At 38.9% G+C, this 18,668-nt stretch overlaps 1 protein-coding gene and 1 long non-coding RNA gene across 3 annotated transcripts; one reads left to right on the forward strand and one right to left on the reverse strand.

Moving 5' to 3' along the window:
- Positions 1-2: 2 nt before the first annotated feature.
- On the forward strand, positions 3-18,149 carry LOC140002485 (uncharacterized). 2 transcript variants are annotated; one of them, XR_011809188.1, is made up of 3 exons: positions 3-353; positions 10,525-10,656; positions 18,062-18,149. It is a non-coding gene; the product is annotated as an uncharacterized lncRNA (long non-coding RNA). The 2 variants fall into 2 exon arrangements; XR_011809189.1 differs by lacking the exon at positions 3-353 and adding an exon at positions 4,503-4,638.
- EXOC1L (exocyst complex component 1 like) lies at positions 384-11,536 on the reverse strand. Its single transcript, XM_021267650.4, has 3 exons — positions 10,769-11,536; positions 6,692-6,822; positions 384-4,791 (listed from the first exon to the last, which is right to left on the reverse strand). Exons 1-3 carry the CDS (start codon positions 10,887-10,889, stop codon positions 4,528-4,530), a joined length of 516 nt encoding a protein of 171 aa, XP_021123325.2. The 5' UTR covers positions 10,890-11,536; the 3' UTR covers positions 384-4,527.
- Positions 18,150-18,668: the final 519 nt, after the last annotated feature.

The raw sequence follows: 18,668 nt of genomic DNA on the forward strand, positions 1-18,668 counted from the left end.
GAGAGGGCGGTCCTGGAGCTGTGTGGTGTGGGTGGGAGCTGGGAAAGGGGCTGGGAAATCTCTGCCGAGATAAGGAAGGGGAGGGAGCCTGCTTCAGAGCTGCTGGGGGAGGTTAGCTGTTCTGTCAGAACTTGGCTGTGTAATTACAGGTCGTGAGGGGCAAGAAAATAAGGCCAGTGTGATCTCTCCACAGTGACCCGTGGGGGTGTGATGAGGGAGCTCTCCTCCTGAAAGACCCAGAGAGCCCATCAGCGGGCTCCTGGTGTCCCTGTGTCCTCAGCAGACCTCCTGGCAGGGTGGTGAAGAAGTTGTGCAGCTTGTAGGAGACGAGAGCGTTTGCTGAAGAAGTGCAGGTACATCCAGTGTTAACAGATAAAGACAATACATTACAATGTATTATAAAATCTTAGGATTTCAAGTGAGAAAGCACTCCATCTGAGCACAGCTGTAAAGGAGCCGTCATAACTCAGTTAGGCCACAGCACCAGATTAATATATATTCTGTGAAAAACATTACGAGTTTGGCTTAAGTAACTGAGAGTCTTTGGTGCCCACCACACCAAACTTCGCTGAGAAAGAAGTCACTCTGACTGCTAGTTGTGACATCCAGGATGTGGAATCTCACCCAGAGAAACGCCATCCGCATTTGGCCTTGGCCACTGTTGAATTTGGTGAATTCCAGTTCAAACTTCACCACGATGGAGGTTCTCCACATAATCAATACACTTCATTTTAGCATTATTCATGTAAATTAATACAGTATTTTTTTTAAGGCTTACATGCTCAGTTAAGGCTGAAATCGTTACAGATTACTTGAACTGTATGATTTATTCACAGTAATACATCACTATGCCTTGAAGGTAGGGTTGATAAAATGTATTAGCCAGGTCATTACCAATGAGGAAAAACAGAAAACATCTTTTTCAAGTTAATGATATAAATTTCCAAAATGTGGCCTTTTAGCATGCAAAATTGTGATCTCATTTTTCCTCTGTTACATTTCTACTTGATGGAAAATATTTAACCATTACTGACCAATGCTGTTTTGCTGAACATACTTCTCTTTTCTGACTGATAAAACAGCATGCTGTGTAATTCTGTAATATATCATTCATGAGGGCCAAGGTTAAAAGGGAAGTTTCAGTTGGGTAATTTCTCAGTTTCACCACAAAATGTAACTGTCTCTCTCTAGATCCATAAAGACTGGACAAGGCTGCCATAAAAAAAATTGAATAGGGTTTCATAAAGCTTTTGTTGTTATTAGTCAAAGCCCTTCTAGTTGTCTGTCTTTATCTGTTAATTCTGCTTCAGGGCAGAAAAAGAAACAAAGCATTGTTTGTTAATGCTACATGTGTTTACACATGTTAAAACAGACATGAGATCATCTTACAGGATGCATGGTGCCATTCTCTCCCCTCCTATTCCAGCTTCCACAGATGCTTTGAGAATGGGCCTTTCTCTTCCAATCCTAACTTTAACTCAAGAGAAAATATTCTGAAGTTGCATATTACTAATTACGTAATACAATCCCTCATTTTCCCCCCTCTGGAACAGATATGGCTGATAACAATTCCTGTGTTCTGAATGTGAAGTCCACTTTATATCCACAATCTCAAGTATTAATTCACTTCACAGTTTGGTTGAAACTTTTTATAAGAATGCTACAAATGCATTTGTGATAAACATTTACTCCTGTAAGTTTCTTCCTAATCAATTTTGGAAAAGTCTTCCAGGAGAAGCAGATGAATCCCCAGATATAATATTTCAAACTGCATTCTGTATATCCAATGTCAGGAAATGTGATGTAGGAAACAATTTTGCCTTAATTGAAAGATGGGCTATTTAGCCTGTCAGGTCTTTTCCATCTATAATTTAGCATAGTCTTTATCTCCTATGGTGCAGCTGTGCTGTGCTAACCACAAAGTGACAGTCTCCTGCACTTGAGGACAAAGACTTTCCATAGCGTGACTAGGTCTGTCTAGCACTTGCACAGTGCCTTGATATTTGGCATTTTATGCATTTTGTGGAAATGCAAAAAGGCCCTAGATTAGGTCCACAAAGATCTCTATCAATATTATTTCCTTTTGATGCTACCTGAAATCATTTATATAGACAGTGTTCCTTTTTCTCTTTTCTGATCACTTAGTAAAGAATATCTGAAATAAGATGTTATCAGACAGAAGTGCCAAAAAGATTTTAGTTGTATATTATTCCACATAAAATGCAGGCTTATTTGTCTCCTGATATGATCAGTTTAATGTTTATACAATAACAAGAGTAGAAAGATATGAACTACTTACACAAGTCCATTAAATATGTTTGAACATTAGAGTCATTTTTAGCTAATCAGTTTCTAACATAATACAGGACTATTATTGGTCAGAAAGTCACTGCCTGTACTTTATTTCAAAAAAAGGTGAGGTGTTTTTTATTAGAGGTTCTATATATTTCATTACAAGACAAACGATGGGAGCTTTTCCAGCCAGAGAAGAATTCCTTGCACTTGTTAAGCAAAGAAATTGTAAACATTACAGAAAATATTGTGATCTTTACAATAATACACAGCCCAAACAAGACAATGTGTCATGTATAACAGTATTCTGAATTATACTTGCTCTTAAAAATGTTTTTGTGGAGCCTGTTGTTGGGCAAATACTTGTTGTAGCGATGCATCAAATGTTAAAACACTTAGTTGGACTGGATTATACCAAAGACATTCTGAAAAGAACAACTACATTTCATAAATAATGACTATAAATACAGCCCTTCTCTCTTAACAACATGTAGGTGACAAATTAAAGATTTAAGTCCTTCGAAATTGCAGATTTGTGTTAACCCATAGAAACTGCCTTCATGAAGGTCAAGATACACATAAGTATTTTCTGTGAGAACATGTGCAATTTACATCATATGCCTAGGATAAATATATAACCTCTTAAGATTAGGTAGTCAAATATATAGCCTTTCTATATACAAGCACTAGGTTAACACTTAAAAAGTAAAGTAGAAAGCTGTACATTTTATACAGTTTTTCAAATATATTCTCACTTGCTCGATTTTATTTCAATTTTGAATCTGAAGTACATTTACATGAATGTTTTTAAAGATGGGAGTCCACATGGAAGGCAACAGTGAAGTCCAAGTTGTGGTGTCCTTGTACAACCATCCAACTTTACAAAGGCAGGTAGTTGGAGAGGACAGTAACCAAATTGTGATTTACATTCGTCAAATTTAGATACTTAGCTGCTTTAGTCCAGAGCTAGTTTCTCTGTACTCCCTAGGCTGCCGAAAGAGAAAAGTTTTCTCCTGCTGGAAGTTCTGACCAAAAGTTTCTCTGAATCACCTTTTGGGTGGGCATTTCTTTCTCTGTTGACTATTAGAGAAGCAGCCAGCTGGTTTAGCTGACTGACACGGAGCAGTATCATCATGCTACTTTTTGGCAGTGTTGTTCCTCTGCAGCTCTTGGTCAATACAGCTTTAATTCATCTTCTGTTTCTACTGTAACATAATACTGTCAGCTGTTGTTGTTTTTTTTTTTGTTGTTGTTATGGGTAAGATCTTCCCAACCAGTCAGTAGAATCCACCCCACATTAAATGCAGCTGTAAGTACTAATAAACATTTAAGTAGTGCACTGAATATGCTAATGCATAGCTAGAAACTGCTGAAAATTACTCTCATAATTCTATGAATTTTGAAAAGTCTATCACTTGCCCATAAAGTAACTGTTACTAATTGCCAACATCTACTTTTACATAGGACATCCAATAGTATTTTGTTAACTCTTGGTCCTGAGGCAGAGAAGAGACATAAACATTCAGTTTCTGTTCCATAACCAGGTCTGTTCATGCACATAAAACAACAAATTGCAAGAAGACATTAATGATATAAAAGAAAAAAAAGCCTGAAAGGTCTGGCAAAAAAAACAGTTCTGCTTAAGAACATCCATTTTATGTTTCGATGACAGTATCATAAAAAAAAAAAGGAAAGGCCAAAGGGAATATTAGATGTTTGGGGGGGGGGGGGGGAATAATTACAACTGCGTAGGTGAAAAGCTGGTCCCTGGTACCTGAATGCAAAACTCCAGTTCATCAGGATGAGTATCTGTGTAGGTGTGATCTCTTGAACAGAGTTCTGTATTTCAACACATTTGAAATGTGCATCGTTCTTGTACAGAACTAATTTGTTTGTTTTATTTTCCTACTTCCAGGAGGTATATGAACTGTTAATGCTATTAAAGTATTTTAAAAATATTTCTAGCAATTCATGAAGAATCATTTATATCTCCATAAACAATGAGCAGCTCCTTTGTTGATAGTTGCATATATTTGTACTTGCCAGTAAGGCCCTGCTAACACAAGCAATTGACCATTCATTTATATATCTAGAAAGCATGTTCCATTTTGGACTTATACACATAAATTAAGAAGCAGATGCTGCACATCACTTGCTGTCTTTTTCAACAGATGATTTATGAAATGCTGGTCAGGGAAAGTCAACCAGTTGCCTTTTACATTAGAAAATGCATCTTCAGGACAAAGGACAAAGGGAGAGACATAAAAGGTTGGAAGCGTAGAAGCATATCCTCATAAGTACTAAGAAATCCCTATTGTTGGATGACCAGATTGAATCATCATTTAGGTAGGTGTCATCAAAGTTCACAATCTTCAAGTCCTTTTTGAGATACATTTCGTTCAGTTTGTTTAGTGTTCGAGCAAAGGTATATTTAGATGCACAACTATATGCCTCCAAACTGTAGACTTTGTGGAAGTGCATATCAAAATATGGATTATCCTAAAAAATGGAGAGAGAATGAAATTATTACATGCATTACAGACATTAGAATGGCAATTGTTCTCTGCTCAGATGCCTTCAGGCCTTTTTCTCAGTTTGATGGATACTAAAAAGTATTAGCTATGCACTTTGCATATTTCTGCCATTCATACTAAAGGGTCTTTTAAAACTTTACAAAGTAGCAGTTTATAATTAGCTGCTATTCTTTGCCATTAGGAATTTTGCCTGAGTGAAACTTTCAGAGTTTGGCCAAATGATACCCTGCACTTTATTGGGATTACACAAGCTTGTTTTGAAATGAACTGATTTGTCATGTTGCCTAAAACACTATATGAAAAGCACTTGCCTTGGACTATAACTATATATGCCTGTCAGAAGAAGAATATTGATTCCCCTTCCTGCCTAAATTGTTATTCTGTGTGCTTTCAGGCTCCTTGGCACAATTAATACTAGCAGCAGCTAAGTTCTATTAAATTCTATAGATATGAATAGCAATATGATGAGTATTTATAGCAGTGTCAATCACCCTGTAATCAGGAGTTTAAGGTTCATTTAGACTTTTCTATAACCAAAAATAAGATTTTGATCATCCAAGTTCTGGATGGCTGAATCATCTTTGAAGGGTATTTTAGTAAAAAATGCTTCAAAAAAAGGCCAAAATAAATTCATGTATACAAGTGAAAAGGAAATCTGCTGTCTGCCTTGACTGGGGAAGGGGCAGGAACATTTCCAGATGCAAGATAATTTGGAGAGAGGACATAAAAGATTATTAGTTTTAGCTACTTTGAACCTGAGCTCACCTCCACCATCTCCCAGGTTCCTAGTTTCAAACTTGAGGGCAATGTGCAGAGGACTGCAGACTGCTGCAGAGCTCCCCTGGTTCCCCATGTAGGAGCTGTGGGAGCATTTTTTGAAGGGGAATAGTCATCAGGATAGAATGAATACAACTAGAGTCTCTCATTTTCCTTAGATCAAGACTGTGAAACCTTTCTTGTGGGCTCTTGATATCAGAATAATCCAAATTCCATTTTATGTTCATTTAAATGCTCTTATGGGGTAAAAAAAAACCAATCTCTCCCTGTACTACATTTTTATGCATGGATAACTGTTAAAATGCCTTACCTACAGTAAGATACTCTTCTCAGAAAATTCTTCTAGCTTCTATGAAATAAGATTTAATTCTACTTTTGGTGTTGGTTAGTAGTTGCCTACTACTGCAGCCGCAAACCCGTCTGTAATTTTATCTGAGAGATTATTATTATTATTTTTTACCAGTAAGATCACGCAAATCTAGCTGAAGTTTTTAGCAGTATGATCACATAAATCTAGCCAAACACATATATTTAATTGATCTAAGTAATGGGAGTGAGATGTAAGTTAACTGAGAGAGGCACAATTTCCTAAGCTGGTACACCAAATGATGCACTTACACGATGTTTTACATATTGACACAAATCCTCTTTGCCACACAAAGAACATGTTCATAAATTCAAATGGCAGGGGCACAGCCTCCATAAAAATATTTAACTAAATATTATTTTCTAATACACATTACATTGGATTAATCCAAATTTATACTGGGAGCTGCAGTGGAGAACTTTTATTCCAAGTTATGATGAGCAAATTAGAAAACATCCAGCTCGTCCTTCAGATCTCAACAGAAGAGATGAAGATTACAACACACACAAAAAAATCTCTCCTGCCCCTGCCCCAAAAGTGCAAATCTGTACCCTCTCCCACACAACAGACTCAAAATTCCTTGGATTTTTTTGTTTTGTTTTTTAAACAGATTTTTTTTTCCAGATTATGCACTCCAATTGCATTTCAATACTTGTATTCCAAATTGCAACACAAGAAAAGCATATTCTAATACATGTATTTAATAATAGATAACACTTACAGTATCCGCTTCTTTTCCATCAATCATCTCCAGATCTTTCAGAAACCACTTTTCAACTACTTCATATTTCTCCTCTTGATCCACTCGAAAGTGTTTTACCATACATATTTCTACTTCTTTACTTTTAGTCACTGCAAGACAAAAATAATTTAGATATGCAAGAGTTCTGATAATAAAAGACTTACACTACATTTTAAATAATAATTTAAATGATGATGTGCAGGGCTGTATAGTGCTATGCTGGACTTAATAGTTTTATTTTGCAATTAGTAGAAATAGCTCTGTGTTCTCAGACTATGAAACCTCTCAGCATTTAGTAGATTGAGGATTTACCTTCCCCCTTCTGTGGAAAGACAGTCTTGGCTGTGCTAAAACCTTTCATTTGAATTCACTAGCAGTGCAATGAAGACCAATCCTGGCACTGGATCTATGTGGATAATCCCCTTATCCTACTTACTTTGTGGGGGAATCTTTCTGTGGTGCTGGAGTCAAAAAATTGCAGAATCACTACCAAGGTTCTGTATTTACATGAATCGTGCTACACCTTCTGTTCTGGGGTTCTCTTGTATATCCATCACTTTTTAAACAAAACTCTTTTCCTTATAAAACAAAACTCTCAATTTCCTTATAAAATACATAAGTATGTCACATAACAGAAGCAACACTGAAAATATTTCTTAAATCTTCAAGTTGCACTGTGGTATCTTTGTAGAAATTACTATTTTCCAATTAGGGCAGGAAATTAGAATGAAAAGAGCATGAGGACATTATTTATAATAACTACCATTATTAATTGATTACATTGAGTGCTGTGTAAGAGATCAGACTTCTGTAACACAATAATTAGGGTGAAAAGCACTGGAGCCTGAAACATTTGCACATCCAACATAACAACTTCAGGGCAGACCAACTTCCCCAGGCCATCTTGTAGTCTGAGGTAAGTAAATACGAGATGTCACCTACATTTGGCAGCAACATTTTGACATCATAATGTGATACTACAGGCGAAGGACCAAAATCCTTTTATTTCTAAATGCTGCCTGAAATTTTGAAAAATCCATTCTGAAACTTGACTGTTTTATTCCTGTTATGATGTCCTTGACTTCTCACTTGTTTATAAGAAGGCTACAAAATAAAGACAAATGAAGGATTATGTTGGAGATGTAGCTTCTTTCCATTGCAGAGAAAAATAGAGGAAAATATATAAATTGATCGTAATTCTCTCAGCCTATAGCTTCCCAAACAGCCTGCTGGGAAAAAAAAACACTTGCTTTTCTATCTTTCTGGTCCTACCAGTCATGATTACTAAATGATTTTTAATCAGAGGACCTCTGGTGTATTATCTCTATGGAGAAGTTACAGCGGCTTTCATTTGCAAGCACATCTATTAGGCTACTCTTAGAAAGTTCTTTTCTTACTTCCAGTTTCTCCCATTTTATTTGCTTTCCTGTGAAGGAGTATGTGGTCTCCCTCAGCTTTGAAAGAAAGCAAATCCAACCGCAAAAGCTCACAGTCCTTCCGGAAATACAAGTGGACATCCTAGGCACCTCCAGGACCCACAAACTGCCACTTCTCCACCCCTGGTGTAGGAACAGAGATTGTATGAAATGAGGATAGAGAACAGATGTGTTAAGAAACTGCTCAACAGCACAGTGAGGCCAGGAGCATGTTCTGCCCGGTGGTGAAACCTGGCTGGACAATTTTCACCTACAACATTGTTCTTTTCCTGCATTTTTCACAGAATCACAGAATCTCTAGGTTGGAAGAGACCTCAAGATCATCGAGTCCAACCTCTGACCTAACACTAACAGTCCCCACTAAACCATATCCCTAAGTTCTACATCTAAACGTCTTTTGAAGACTTCCAGGGATGGTGACTCAACCACCTCCCTGGGCAGCCTGTTCCAATGTCTAACAACCCTTTCAGTAAAGAAATTCTTCCTAACATCTAACCTAAAACTCCCCTGGCGCAACTTTAGCCCATTCCCCCTCGTCCTGTCACCAGGCACATGGGAGAACAGGCCAACCCCCATCTCGCTAGAGCCTCCTTTAATATACTTATACAGAGTGATAAGGTCACCCCTGAGCCTCCTTTTCTCTAGGCTGAACAAGCCCAGCTCCTTCAGCCGCTCCTCATAGGACTTGCTCTCCAGGCCCCTCACCAGCTTCGTCGCCCTTCTCTGGACCCGCTCAAGCACCTCGATGTCCTTCTTGTAGCGAGGGGCCCAGAACTGAACACAGTACTCGAGGTGCGGCCTCACCAGAGCCGAGTACAGGGGGACGATCACCTCCCTAGCCCTGCTGGTCACAGTGTTTCTGATACAAGCCAGGATGCCGTTGGCCTTCTTGGCCACCTGAGCACACTGCTGGCTTTTGATATATTGCTCGTTCTTGCACTCAGTTGACATAGTTAAAGAAAAAATTATTTTTGATATGTGGCATGATCTCAGATCTACCATTTCACTCATTAAATTCTCACAGCTTTTCCTGTGGAAGGCATTGATATGGCAATGCCTTCATAGAGCACAAATTATTCCTTAATGTCTTCCATGGACTGAGCTTGTTTTTAGAGTCTCTATGCAACTGGATGATATGATGTTAGTCCTGCTGCCCTTCTCAGGCATACCAATACAGAGCTGTGAAAATTCCTGAACACAGCTGTATTTCAGCTTTACATTCTTCCATGGTTTATAAAGCATTTAGCAAAAGGAACTGTTTTCTTCATACAAGAACTGAGAGTTGCTGCTGTGAAAAAGTAAGGGAAATAAGGTTGGGCATATGGCACACACATAAGATTGTTCAGTTATCCACACTGAGATTTTATTTTAATATAGATTTCAAAAGGTATAGACTTCTAACGTTTTGCCTCTATATAGTCTGACCGATTTTTCTTTGTTATGGTAAGTTGAAATTCACAAGATTATACTCAGGATGTATTGTGGATAAGATTTTAGACAGCATGGCTTGCTCCAGAGAATCACAGTAGCTGCTGGCAGATGGATGGAGCCCATCTTTCAGCATCAGGTGTCCACTCTGCTCACCGCTTACTTGACTATGCCTCAATATATTAAGAGAGTTTAATATTGGATACTGGAGAGATCCCACTCTTAACACTCTACATAAATTTTCCTTTATGTCTTCAGTGACATCCAATCAGTAAATCTGATTAGAGGCTTTCTTGCTCTTCTCTACCTTAAAAAGAAATGTTTAGTAAAGATTTTGAAGGTGGAGCACGTTATTCCTCCTCTTTGGAAGTTTCACAGCAGCAAACTCTTAGTTCTGCCACTCACATCTAAACATCCTTCTATCGAATTGTTTTATAAACTATGAATCAGGTTGCTATTCTTGTACATTGAGAAGCTCTACAATACCCAGGAATCCATTTCTTAAAACCATTTTTACAGTTTTAAAGTGCAAAGTCTCTTCTACTAAAATTACGTGGGTGCAGGGAACAAAGCTGGGTCAATATTTCCAGTGATCTGTACAATGAAATTATTCTAAAGGCTTCAGATGTTTACAAACATGAGGACCACAGAATACGGTTGGCATCACCCTGTATTGCCAAGAAAAGTCTCAAATACATACATCATTTCTACCTGTATGTTCATTTTGAACATCAAGAGGAAACAGACTGCAAAAAGCATTCACTTCAGCCTAACTACTTAGGGATGAGAGTACTCCTCTTTTGCAGTGTTGCAAAAATAATAATAAAAAGGCTTCAGGCTTCTCTGAAACCACGTTCTGAAAGCCTTCAGAAACAGATGCACTTGAAATCAGATTTAGCAAAGAGCCGGCTAATTAATTTTATCCCAACACTCTTGTTTTAATCACAGTTCTCGCTGTTCCCGATCCAGACGTGCATCCGGTTAAACCACAGCTACTTGGGCGACTGGGACAGCGTGAGGACTTCACAACCCAACGAGGGATCGTGCAAAAGCTCCCCAAATCCTGCTGTAACCGCTAAGGTACCCGTTATGCTTTCTTATGACACCTCTCCAAAGCACACTGTGGATCCCCTAACTCTAAGGAGATCCCCCAGCCCATGGGGATCCCCCGGCCCCATGCACCCCCGGGTACCTGCAGCGCACAGGTAGCAGCGCCCCGCTCCCGTGCCCTCCACCTCGATGAACTCCTGCAGCCGCAGCCTCCGGGGCCTGAAGAGCCTCTTGGCCAAGTCCTCCTTCACCAGCGAGGACATGGTCCCCGACCAGCTTCAGCCTCAGCCTCCTCCTCCTCCTCCACCTCCGCCGCCTCCCGGCCGCGCCGGCCTGCGCAGCCCCGGGGCTCGGGGCAGACATCGCTGAGAGCCGCGGCCCCGGCCCCACAGCCGCCCGTTTGGGCACCGGGACCCGGCTGCGGATCGCCCATCCCCGCCCCGTGGATCTCCCACCCCGCGGATCCCCGTCCCCGCCCCGCGGGTCTCCATCCCCGCCCCGCAGCGCCTGGAGTGTCAGACAGCCTGGGCCAGCCTTTTCCTGCTGGAATAACTTGTGGCTGCACGGAGAAGTTGGGCATTACAAAACAAACAAACAAACAAAAAAGGTCTTGCAAATATTAGGAGAAGGGATTGGTGCCATAAACGTACACGGTGCTTTACTGGCATGGAGTGAAAGGAAATCGGGTAGAATTGTGCAGATGTAACGTTAGGGAGAATTGCCCCCTGCTATAGATAGTAAGAATATTGTCGAGGTGAATGGGAAAAAGATAGAAAAGAAACTAGAAGATCTATTTATTTATTGATTTATTGTCCCATGAATTTGGAAAGACGTGTAATTCTTAAAGCTCTTAAAGAACTTTCATGCCTGCTGTGGGAAAGCAAAGTTCCTCTAAGCTTCAGGTTTGGGATGCATTTTATCAGTACAAGGCACAAGGACACATTTCATCACTTCTCTTTAAAGAGTATATATGCACAACAGCTTATCTTGGGAAAAGAGCGTGACACCCTCTTCCAAACTTTATTTTTCACAGTTTGATCAAACTGTAAGTCATTTTGCCTCAGTTTTCATAGGAGCGTTTTGAGCAGGGGCTCCTGCTGCTCAGGGATGGGCTGGGCATCAGTCGGAGGATGGTGAGCAATTGCATTGTGTATCACTTATTTTGTATATCCCTTTAAAATCATCATCATATTATTTTCCTTTTCTGTCTATTAAACAGTCCTTACCACAACCCACAAGTTTTACCTTTTTTCCAATTCTCTCCCCCATCCCATGGAAGAAGTGAGTGAACGGCTGTGTGGTGCTGAGCTGCTAGCCAGATTAAACCACAGCAAGCATGTACTCTTAAAGCACAGTCATTTTTATAGAAGATAAACTACAGTTTTTATATTTGGAAATCTTTTGGAAAAGAAGCAAAAGATTTTGATAACTTATATGGTAATGTAATCAGTTCTACCTGTTAAAACTGAGCAAAAAAAAAATAGAAAGCAGATGTGTAGGCTCTGGTAAGAGATTCCTCTGGATTTATTTCTGAGCTGTGGTATATGCAGATAGCACTTGGAAGATCCTGTCCTGTGATGTAACTATTTTCTTTGTAGCTCCTCCTAAACCAAATTACATTGCAAAAAAAAAATATTATAGAGATTAAATTACTTGTGCAATATCCTTTAATGCATTCTAAAATGCTACATTAAGCAACCACTCTGAGTATATGCATAAAAGGTATAATGGCAAATTTAATGTTGAATGTTTTAATAAGAAACGGGAAAAAATGTAGTTCGCTATTGTTCTTGAATTATTTCATTCTTGGTTCATCCGTCCTCTCTTAGAGCGTAGCAGGACAGTGTTCACAGAATCATAGCACAGAATTAATCATAGCACAGTGTTGGTGTGTTGGTGCAGCTGGTAATGGAATTACCTGCAGCAGTCTCTTTTTTTTTTTTTCGTATTTACCATAGACTTCATAGTCTTTTCTCTATCGTTAGATTACACTGGGGAGAAATGGCCATCCTGTTTTGGAGGTGACTTGCAAAATAACTTTTTTCCCTCCAACTTCTCTTCTACTGTACTGACTTGGGTGGAATAGAAATAAAACTTAGTAGGCTTTAGAATCTTCCTCTACAGGAATGCAGAAAGCCAATTTTTATGTCTCCATGCTTGGTTGTATATTGGTATATTAAATATTTTGAAGGATGATTCTCACAGTAGGTAAAGAGCATCTGCAGCTTCTTGCCTACTTAGAAGTTCTTCTTTCATCTGTTTCTTTGTTCTGTTTCTCACTGTTATTTTTCTTCTGGTATTATTTCTATTCTCTCTCTCTCTCTCTCTTTTTTTTTTTTTTTCCTTTCATCTTCTGAAACATACTTTTTAAGGATTAAGTGGCTCTTTTTAGATGACTCATGCAAAAAATAACACATATTTCATACCCAAAGCTAATGTTTAGCTGAGAGCAGGTAAGTACCACATATGTAAGCATGTATGCAGAAGCATACACAAATCAGTACTATCACAGGAAATCCCTCTGTTCTGCAATTTGAAACTCTCCAATTGACTCAGATTTAATCCTGCTCAGAACCTGCCATTAAGAGCTTCTGCATTAATATGCCTTCTTGCTGGTATTAGTATTACTGAATAGAAATGGCTACGCTGCAACAGTTTCCTAGAGGCTAAGCAGATGATTTGAGCTATGAGATTTCAGTTCCACCTTAGCTACAATACCGTAAGCCAAAATCCTGACAGTTTGTGACTCAGAGCCAACAGCTAGGCAGTAATTTGCCCAGCCAGCAAGGACACACACTAATGATGGTCCAGGACCGACTTCCCATTCCATCACCAAGCATCCCGTCAGCCTTCCCTACCTCAGCTAATCCCACCCATGAATGTGTGCCATACACACATAAACCAGAACAAACCAATCTTGTTACCAGAGCCACAAACAAATTTAAATCAGAACTTGGATTTCTCTGTATCAGTCAAGGTAGATTAATTACAGATATTTCTGAAAGCTGTGCGCCCCTACCCCAAGCACACGGTGGTCAACAAAGGACCTCTTTACAAGTGAAGTGTTCACCAGGGAAGTGTCTTAGATGTATCTGCCAAATACTAATTACTTCTGTTCCTTTCTGTGCCCTATCTGTCCTGCAAACTTTCGTATGAAAATACAGTTTTCCTTACTGTATCCAGATGTAGTAGCACTTTCAAATAGGATAAATCTCCCTACTTCTAACCTTTATTGTTTCTCAGACACACTGTTCTCGGAAAAAGCAATTCAACAGTTTTGGAAACGATATTTATGATGAGTCCTTATACTCCTTTGGATCTACCGATGTGCATTAGTATATACATCAGACTGATTATGTTGGGGCTTGATCCAAAACCCATTTAGTCAGTAACAAGATTTCATTTGATTTTGGTGGGCTTCTGAGTAGTCATTATTGCAACAGCAGGACAATCACCAGGTTTAGCTATCTTTTTATCCTTAGAAAAGAAGAGATTACCAATGGTGTCTGTAACTATTTTTAATGAATAAACATTTAAATGAATAAGCATTTAAAACATAGTCTTACAAATCAAATAATTGCTGGGCTAAGTCAGTGTAAAAGAGAAAAATTTGTTGCCTTCTGCTGAGGAAGAAAAATATCCTACTGCCAGCAGCAGCAGTGGGGTGGCTGCCCTAGGAAGGGTGACACAGGAGCTGAAGGTGACCCTGGCATGGGCATTGCCCTCTCTGGCACTGCACTGGGACAGTAGAGCAGGACTGTGAAAACAGCAGGTTCCATCAGCAGCCCCATTATCACCAGCAAATACAAGGTGAAAAAGCAGGTCCAAGAGAAGAACAGCAAGGACAGGACAGGGCAAAGGGCTCAGGCAGGGGCTGGGACCAGTTCACCTGGGGCACTAGCAGCTGTGGGTGGTGGGAGTCGTGGATGGGGCTGGACAGGGCAAGTAAACCTACCGGTGGCCTGAAGGGCCCGCCACCTACATTCAGTTATTAAACCAAGCACATTGATCACGTCCTGCTTACTGGGATAAGGCACGGAGAACAGATCACTTGCTCTGCTCAAGGCAGGTGGGAATTCAGTGTGTTCTGCATGCTGAAGTACTCTGGAGGCTTACCTTTACTCTCACATCTCAAATTCCTAGCAAGAACCACACCCTTATAAAGCACTGTTCACCAGAGCATCTTTCCCCTTGTTCCTTACTTGGCAATGTTATAAAACAAAAAGGAGGAAGGAAAATAAAACATGCAGAATAATCTCTCAGATCTGCAGAGGATTCCTATAGGTTGACAAACATAATTTACCATTTTAGTGAAATGAGGATTTACATTGCTATAGCTGTTTCTGTTTGAGGTTTCGGCCAGGCATGGTTTTCTCACTTAATGTTTAGTTAATTGTAAGTATTCTTCACAGCTTTAGGGCTCTGGTCTGCTTTTTTCTTTTTTTAACATCTGAGACGAGGTTTTAAAGTATAAAATGGAAATCTTGAAAAAACAGTGACCTGGCTGTATAGAAAGGTTTCTGAGCTGATTTCAAAAAACTAATTCCAAACAGTCATTACTTTTCATGGTATTAATGATTTACTTTTCTCAGGCGTGCTTTCCTGCTGACATTTATAGATGATCTGACTCCTCGTTATGGCAACTTATTCACATTTTGATAGCTATGCCAATAAAATTCACTGTGCAGTGAAGCATAAAAGTAGTTAAGTTGTACTGAAAACTGGAAGAGGCAATAGAGATAACACGGTTTCATGCAGAAGGGCTATTTGGTGTTGTATGGCTTGAGTTGTTTACTCAGTTTTCAAGCAGAAGCATAGAAATACATTCTGGAGAGACATCAGTTGGTTGAAATATTTTCACAGATCTGCTTTTCTCCTGAATTCCTTTTGGGATTCCATTAAAAGAGTGCTGTACCGACTTCAGGGTATATGGATGCTCAGATAGAGGATGACTTGAAATCTCATCGGTTCTGGTAAAGATCAGACAAGATCAGATCTGGTAAAAATCAAACATCAACGGTTTCTCTAGTGGTATAATGTAATCACTCTATTTAGAAAAAGTAGTACTATTCTTTTCTTAGAAGGAAGGAGTTTGAGATTTTATTTGACTAGAGCTCAAATTTGCCAAGTTTATACAGAGCGTTGTGTTTTATCATCCTCAAAATGTAGTCGTGACCATCATTTGGATAAATGTTAGCACAGCATGCCACTGTTCCAGCCAAAGCTTTCCTTTAAACAGAAACTGCATACCTGTTTATCATAAAACAGTAACCAGATGCTGGTTTATGGATGAAATTTAAAAGCATGTTTTGAAATATAAAACATATGCAGGAAGCAATTCTACGAAGAATTTACAAATGTTAATTTTTATATATGTATGAGCTAAAAAGTAGGACCTCAGGTAAGCTAACTTACATAATAAGAGTTTAGGTTTGTGTTCAGCAAAGCACATAATAATGCATTAATGAATTGAAGCCATATTTAATTAACAGCGTGATGGATTCCACACTTTGTTATTCAGATGTAACCCATTCAGTGTCATAGAGTTTTCTTTGTGGAGGTAAAATCCTAAAGATGGTAGTAAAGTACAAAAAAAAAAAACACAAAAAAAAGTAGTAAAAAAAGTAAAAAAAATCTTTTTCAAGTCTAGGTATACAAACAATTGTTAATCTTCAGAGAGCTGGAAACGTTTGAAGGCTAAGCTCAGGATTTTGGCACTTGTGTTAAAACCAGCAACTCCTAGTAGGATGTCTTATAAAAGATCAGGGTAGAAAGCACGGTAGAGAGAAATGTTGACCAAGAAGTCAGTAGGTATCTTGATAAATACATTCAAAGCAAATTAGGTTGTGAAGCCAACCCAATTGACCTTTCTATGTTCTCCCATACTTGAATTTTTTTTTTAATAAACACAGCTTTCTTGAGGAGTTACCTAGAGCAACTGCAATAGATATTCTTTCAAAAGCCTCTTCATACTTTTTAATAGTGATTTCTATCTCTACCTTTGTAGTCTCTAGTAATAAATTTCATTTGTCTTGGCACAAGAACCATTCTCTTCCCTCATGAAAATTGAACATTATTATTAATGTAGATAGTCAATTACTTCAGATTAATGTGGATTTATATTTAAAATCAATACACCAACGTGATGCAAAGCACTCTTAAAACACTATAAGCTTCTGCTGGATATCTAATCCAGTTTTTAAAAATTCATAAAGAGTCGGGAATCTATACAGATACATAATTTGTGTGGATGGTGTATCTAGGGGATGAGCACATCTGACAGTTGTGTGGCTTAAAATAAATTTTATTCTATATAGATATTTATAATTCTTACTCTGTCAGTTACTCAAAAAGGTTCATGTCAAATACATTTAGAGTAGAAATAAAATACAAAAATGTTGAGAGTGAATTTAATTCATCATGTAAAAAAGCTGGTAAAGGAACGATGGACACATTTCCAAATACTGTCAAAGGGGACTAGCAGTGTCAAAGAGTAACTTTGGTCAATTACAAAATGTAGGTTTTCAGTGTAAGGGTAGTTAACTGAAATGTAATGACCCAGAATTTGCAGATTACATGATCTGTTCGTAAACTAGTTTCCAGCTTCTTCTTTGCGGAGCCAAAATAATTTGTTAGAATGAAGGCAAGTGGCAGCTCTGCATTGTCCTGTTTAGTTGGAGTCCTGGGCGTGGAAGAAACTACTCAGATCCCAAAGAAACCTCAGGAGGGTAGTAGGTCATTTGCCTTTCTCAAGGCAGGATCAACCCAATGTAGGCCATTTGTCTGGTCTGCTCCTAGTCATAGTCACAACTTGCTAGAGTGGGCATAATGTCTCATACGTTGCATATCAAATTGCAGCACTTAAAGAACTCAATCTCCCACTGTTTGCCTTCCCCAGCTGACCTCTTCAGGGCTCTCTGGGTGCATGAAATGACCATGATTTCATGCAGGGCATCCAGGAAAATAATAGGTAGGTATCATGGCCAAAATTCTGCATTTTTGACTTAGGAGCATTTGTTGATGAAAGCTTGGATTCACTATATTTTTCTTGGTCTTTAGTTCTTATGTTTCACCTCATAATTAAAAATCTGTATGTTAATGGTAAGTTCAATAAAATGAAACTACAGGGTGTTTCATCTCTTTTCTTGTCAGAATTTTCATGTAGAACTAGAGATTATGGTGCAAAGATTCAAAAAGTGTGGGCCAATCCCTTTCTGTCTCTGCCATGCCTCAGTTCACAACCTGGGTTACACTTGCACCACCTACACCATTTCTCTTCTATCAGCAGGGAGAGGTCTTGACTGCCTGAGCAATCCTTTTCAGTCAGCTAATGCCACTTAGCTAGCATTTTCATATTTTTATGTTTCATAGTCTCCCTTTCTCTCATTCTGTAAACAGCCATCACAATACCATTAATTATTTTCCTTCCCGTTAGCATCTTGGTAAAGATCTGGATGAAGACTTTGAAGACATAGCTAGATCCTAGCCCCACAGAAGTGCAGACCAGGCCCCTGCCCATGATTTGTCATGGTTCATCTCTGCTGGTAAGTGGACACTGCTGATGGCATTGAACCAAATCAGTCAGCGATGCACTGATGGCCTGGTGCTGTGTCATCAGAAAATCACAAGTCCTATCCATTGGAAGGTCTGTTGCACCTGCAGCATTTGCTGTGTGAAAATAGAGATATCTGTGAAATCACTCTTCAGGAGGAAATTCTCTAAACATATTTTATACTGCTATTGGAAAAGTTGCTGCAAAAGTTGAGCAACTTTTCCTACAGACTAGTCTGTACAGCTCTGGGTTCTCTAGCAAAGACCTTTAAAACTTCATTTGTTTTTGCTAAGAGAAGTCTTAAAAAGCCCAGCTAGTTTCATGTAGCATTTTCATGGAAGCTGTTAATTATGCTGTAATTACTTTGTTTCCATCAGAGCAAGTACATCAGTAAGAATTAAAACTAGAAAAGTACTCACAAACAAGGCCGTCTTTTCTGTAAGAAGCCTGAACTTCCAATTTAGTAGTTAAACAGTTACCTCAGTTCTAT

Source organism: Anas platyrhynchos, chromosome 4 (genome assembly GCF_047663525.1).
Source record: "Anas platyrhynchos isolate ZD024472 breed Pekin duck chromosome 4, IASCAAS_PekinDuck_T2T, whole genome shotgun sequence".
In the NCBI taxonomy this organism is placed as follows: domain Eukaryota; kingdom Metazoa; phylum Chordata; class Aves; order Anseriformes; family Anatidae; genus Anas; species Anas platyrhynchos.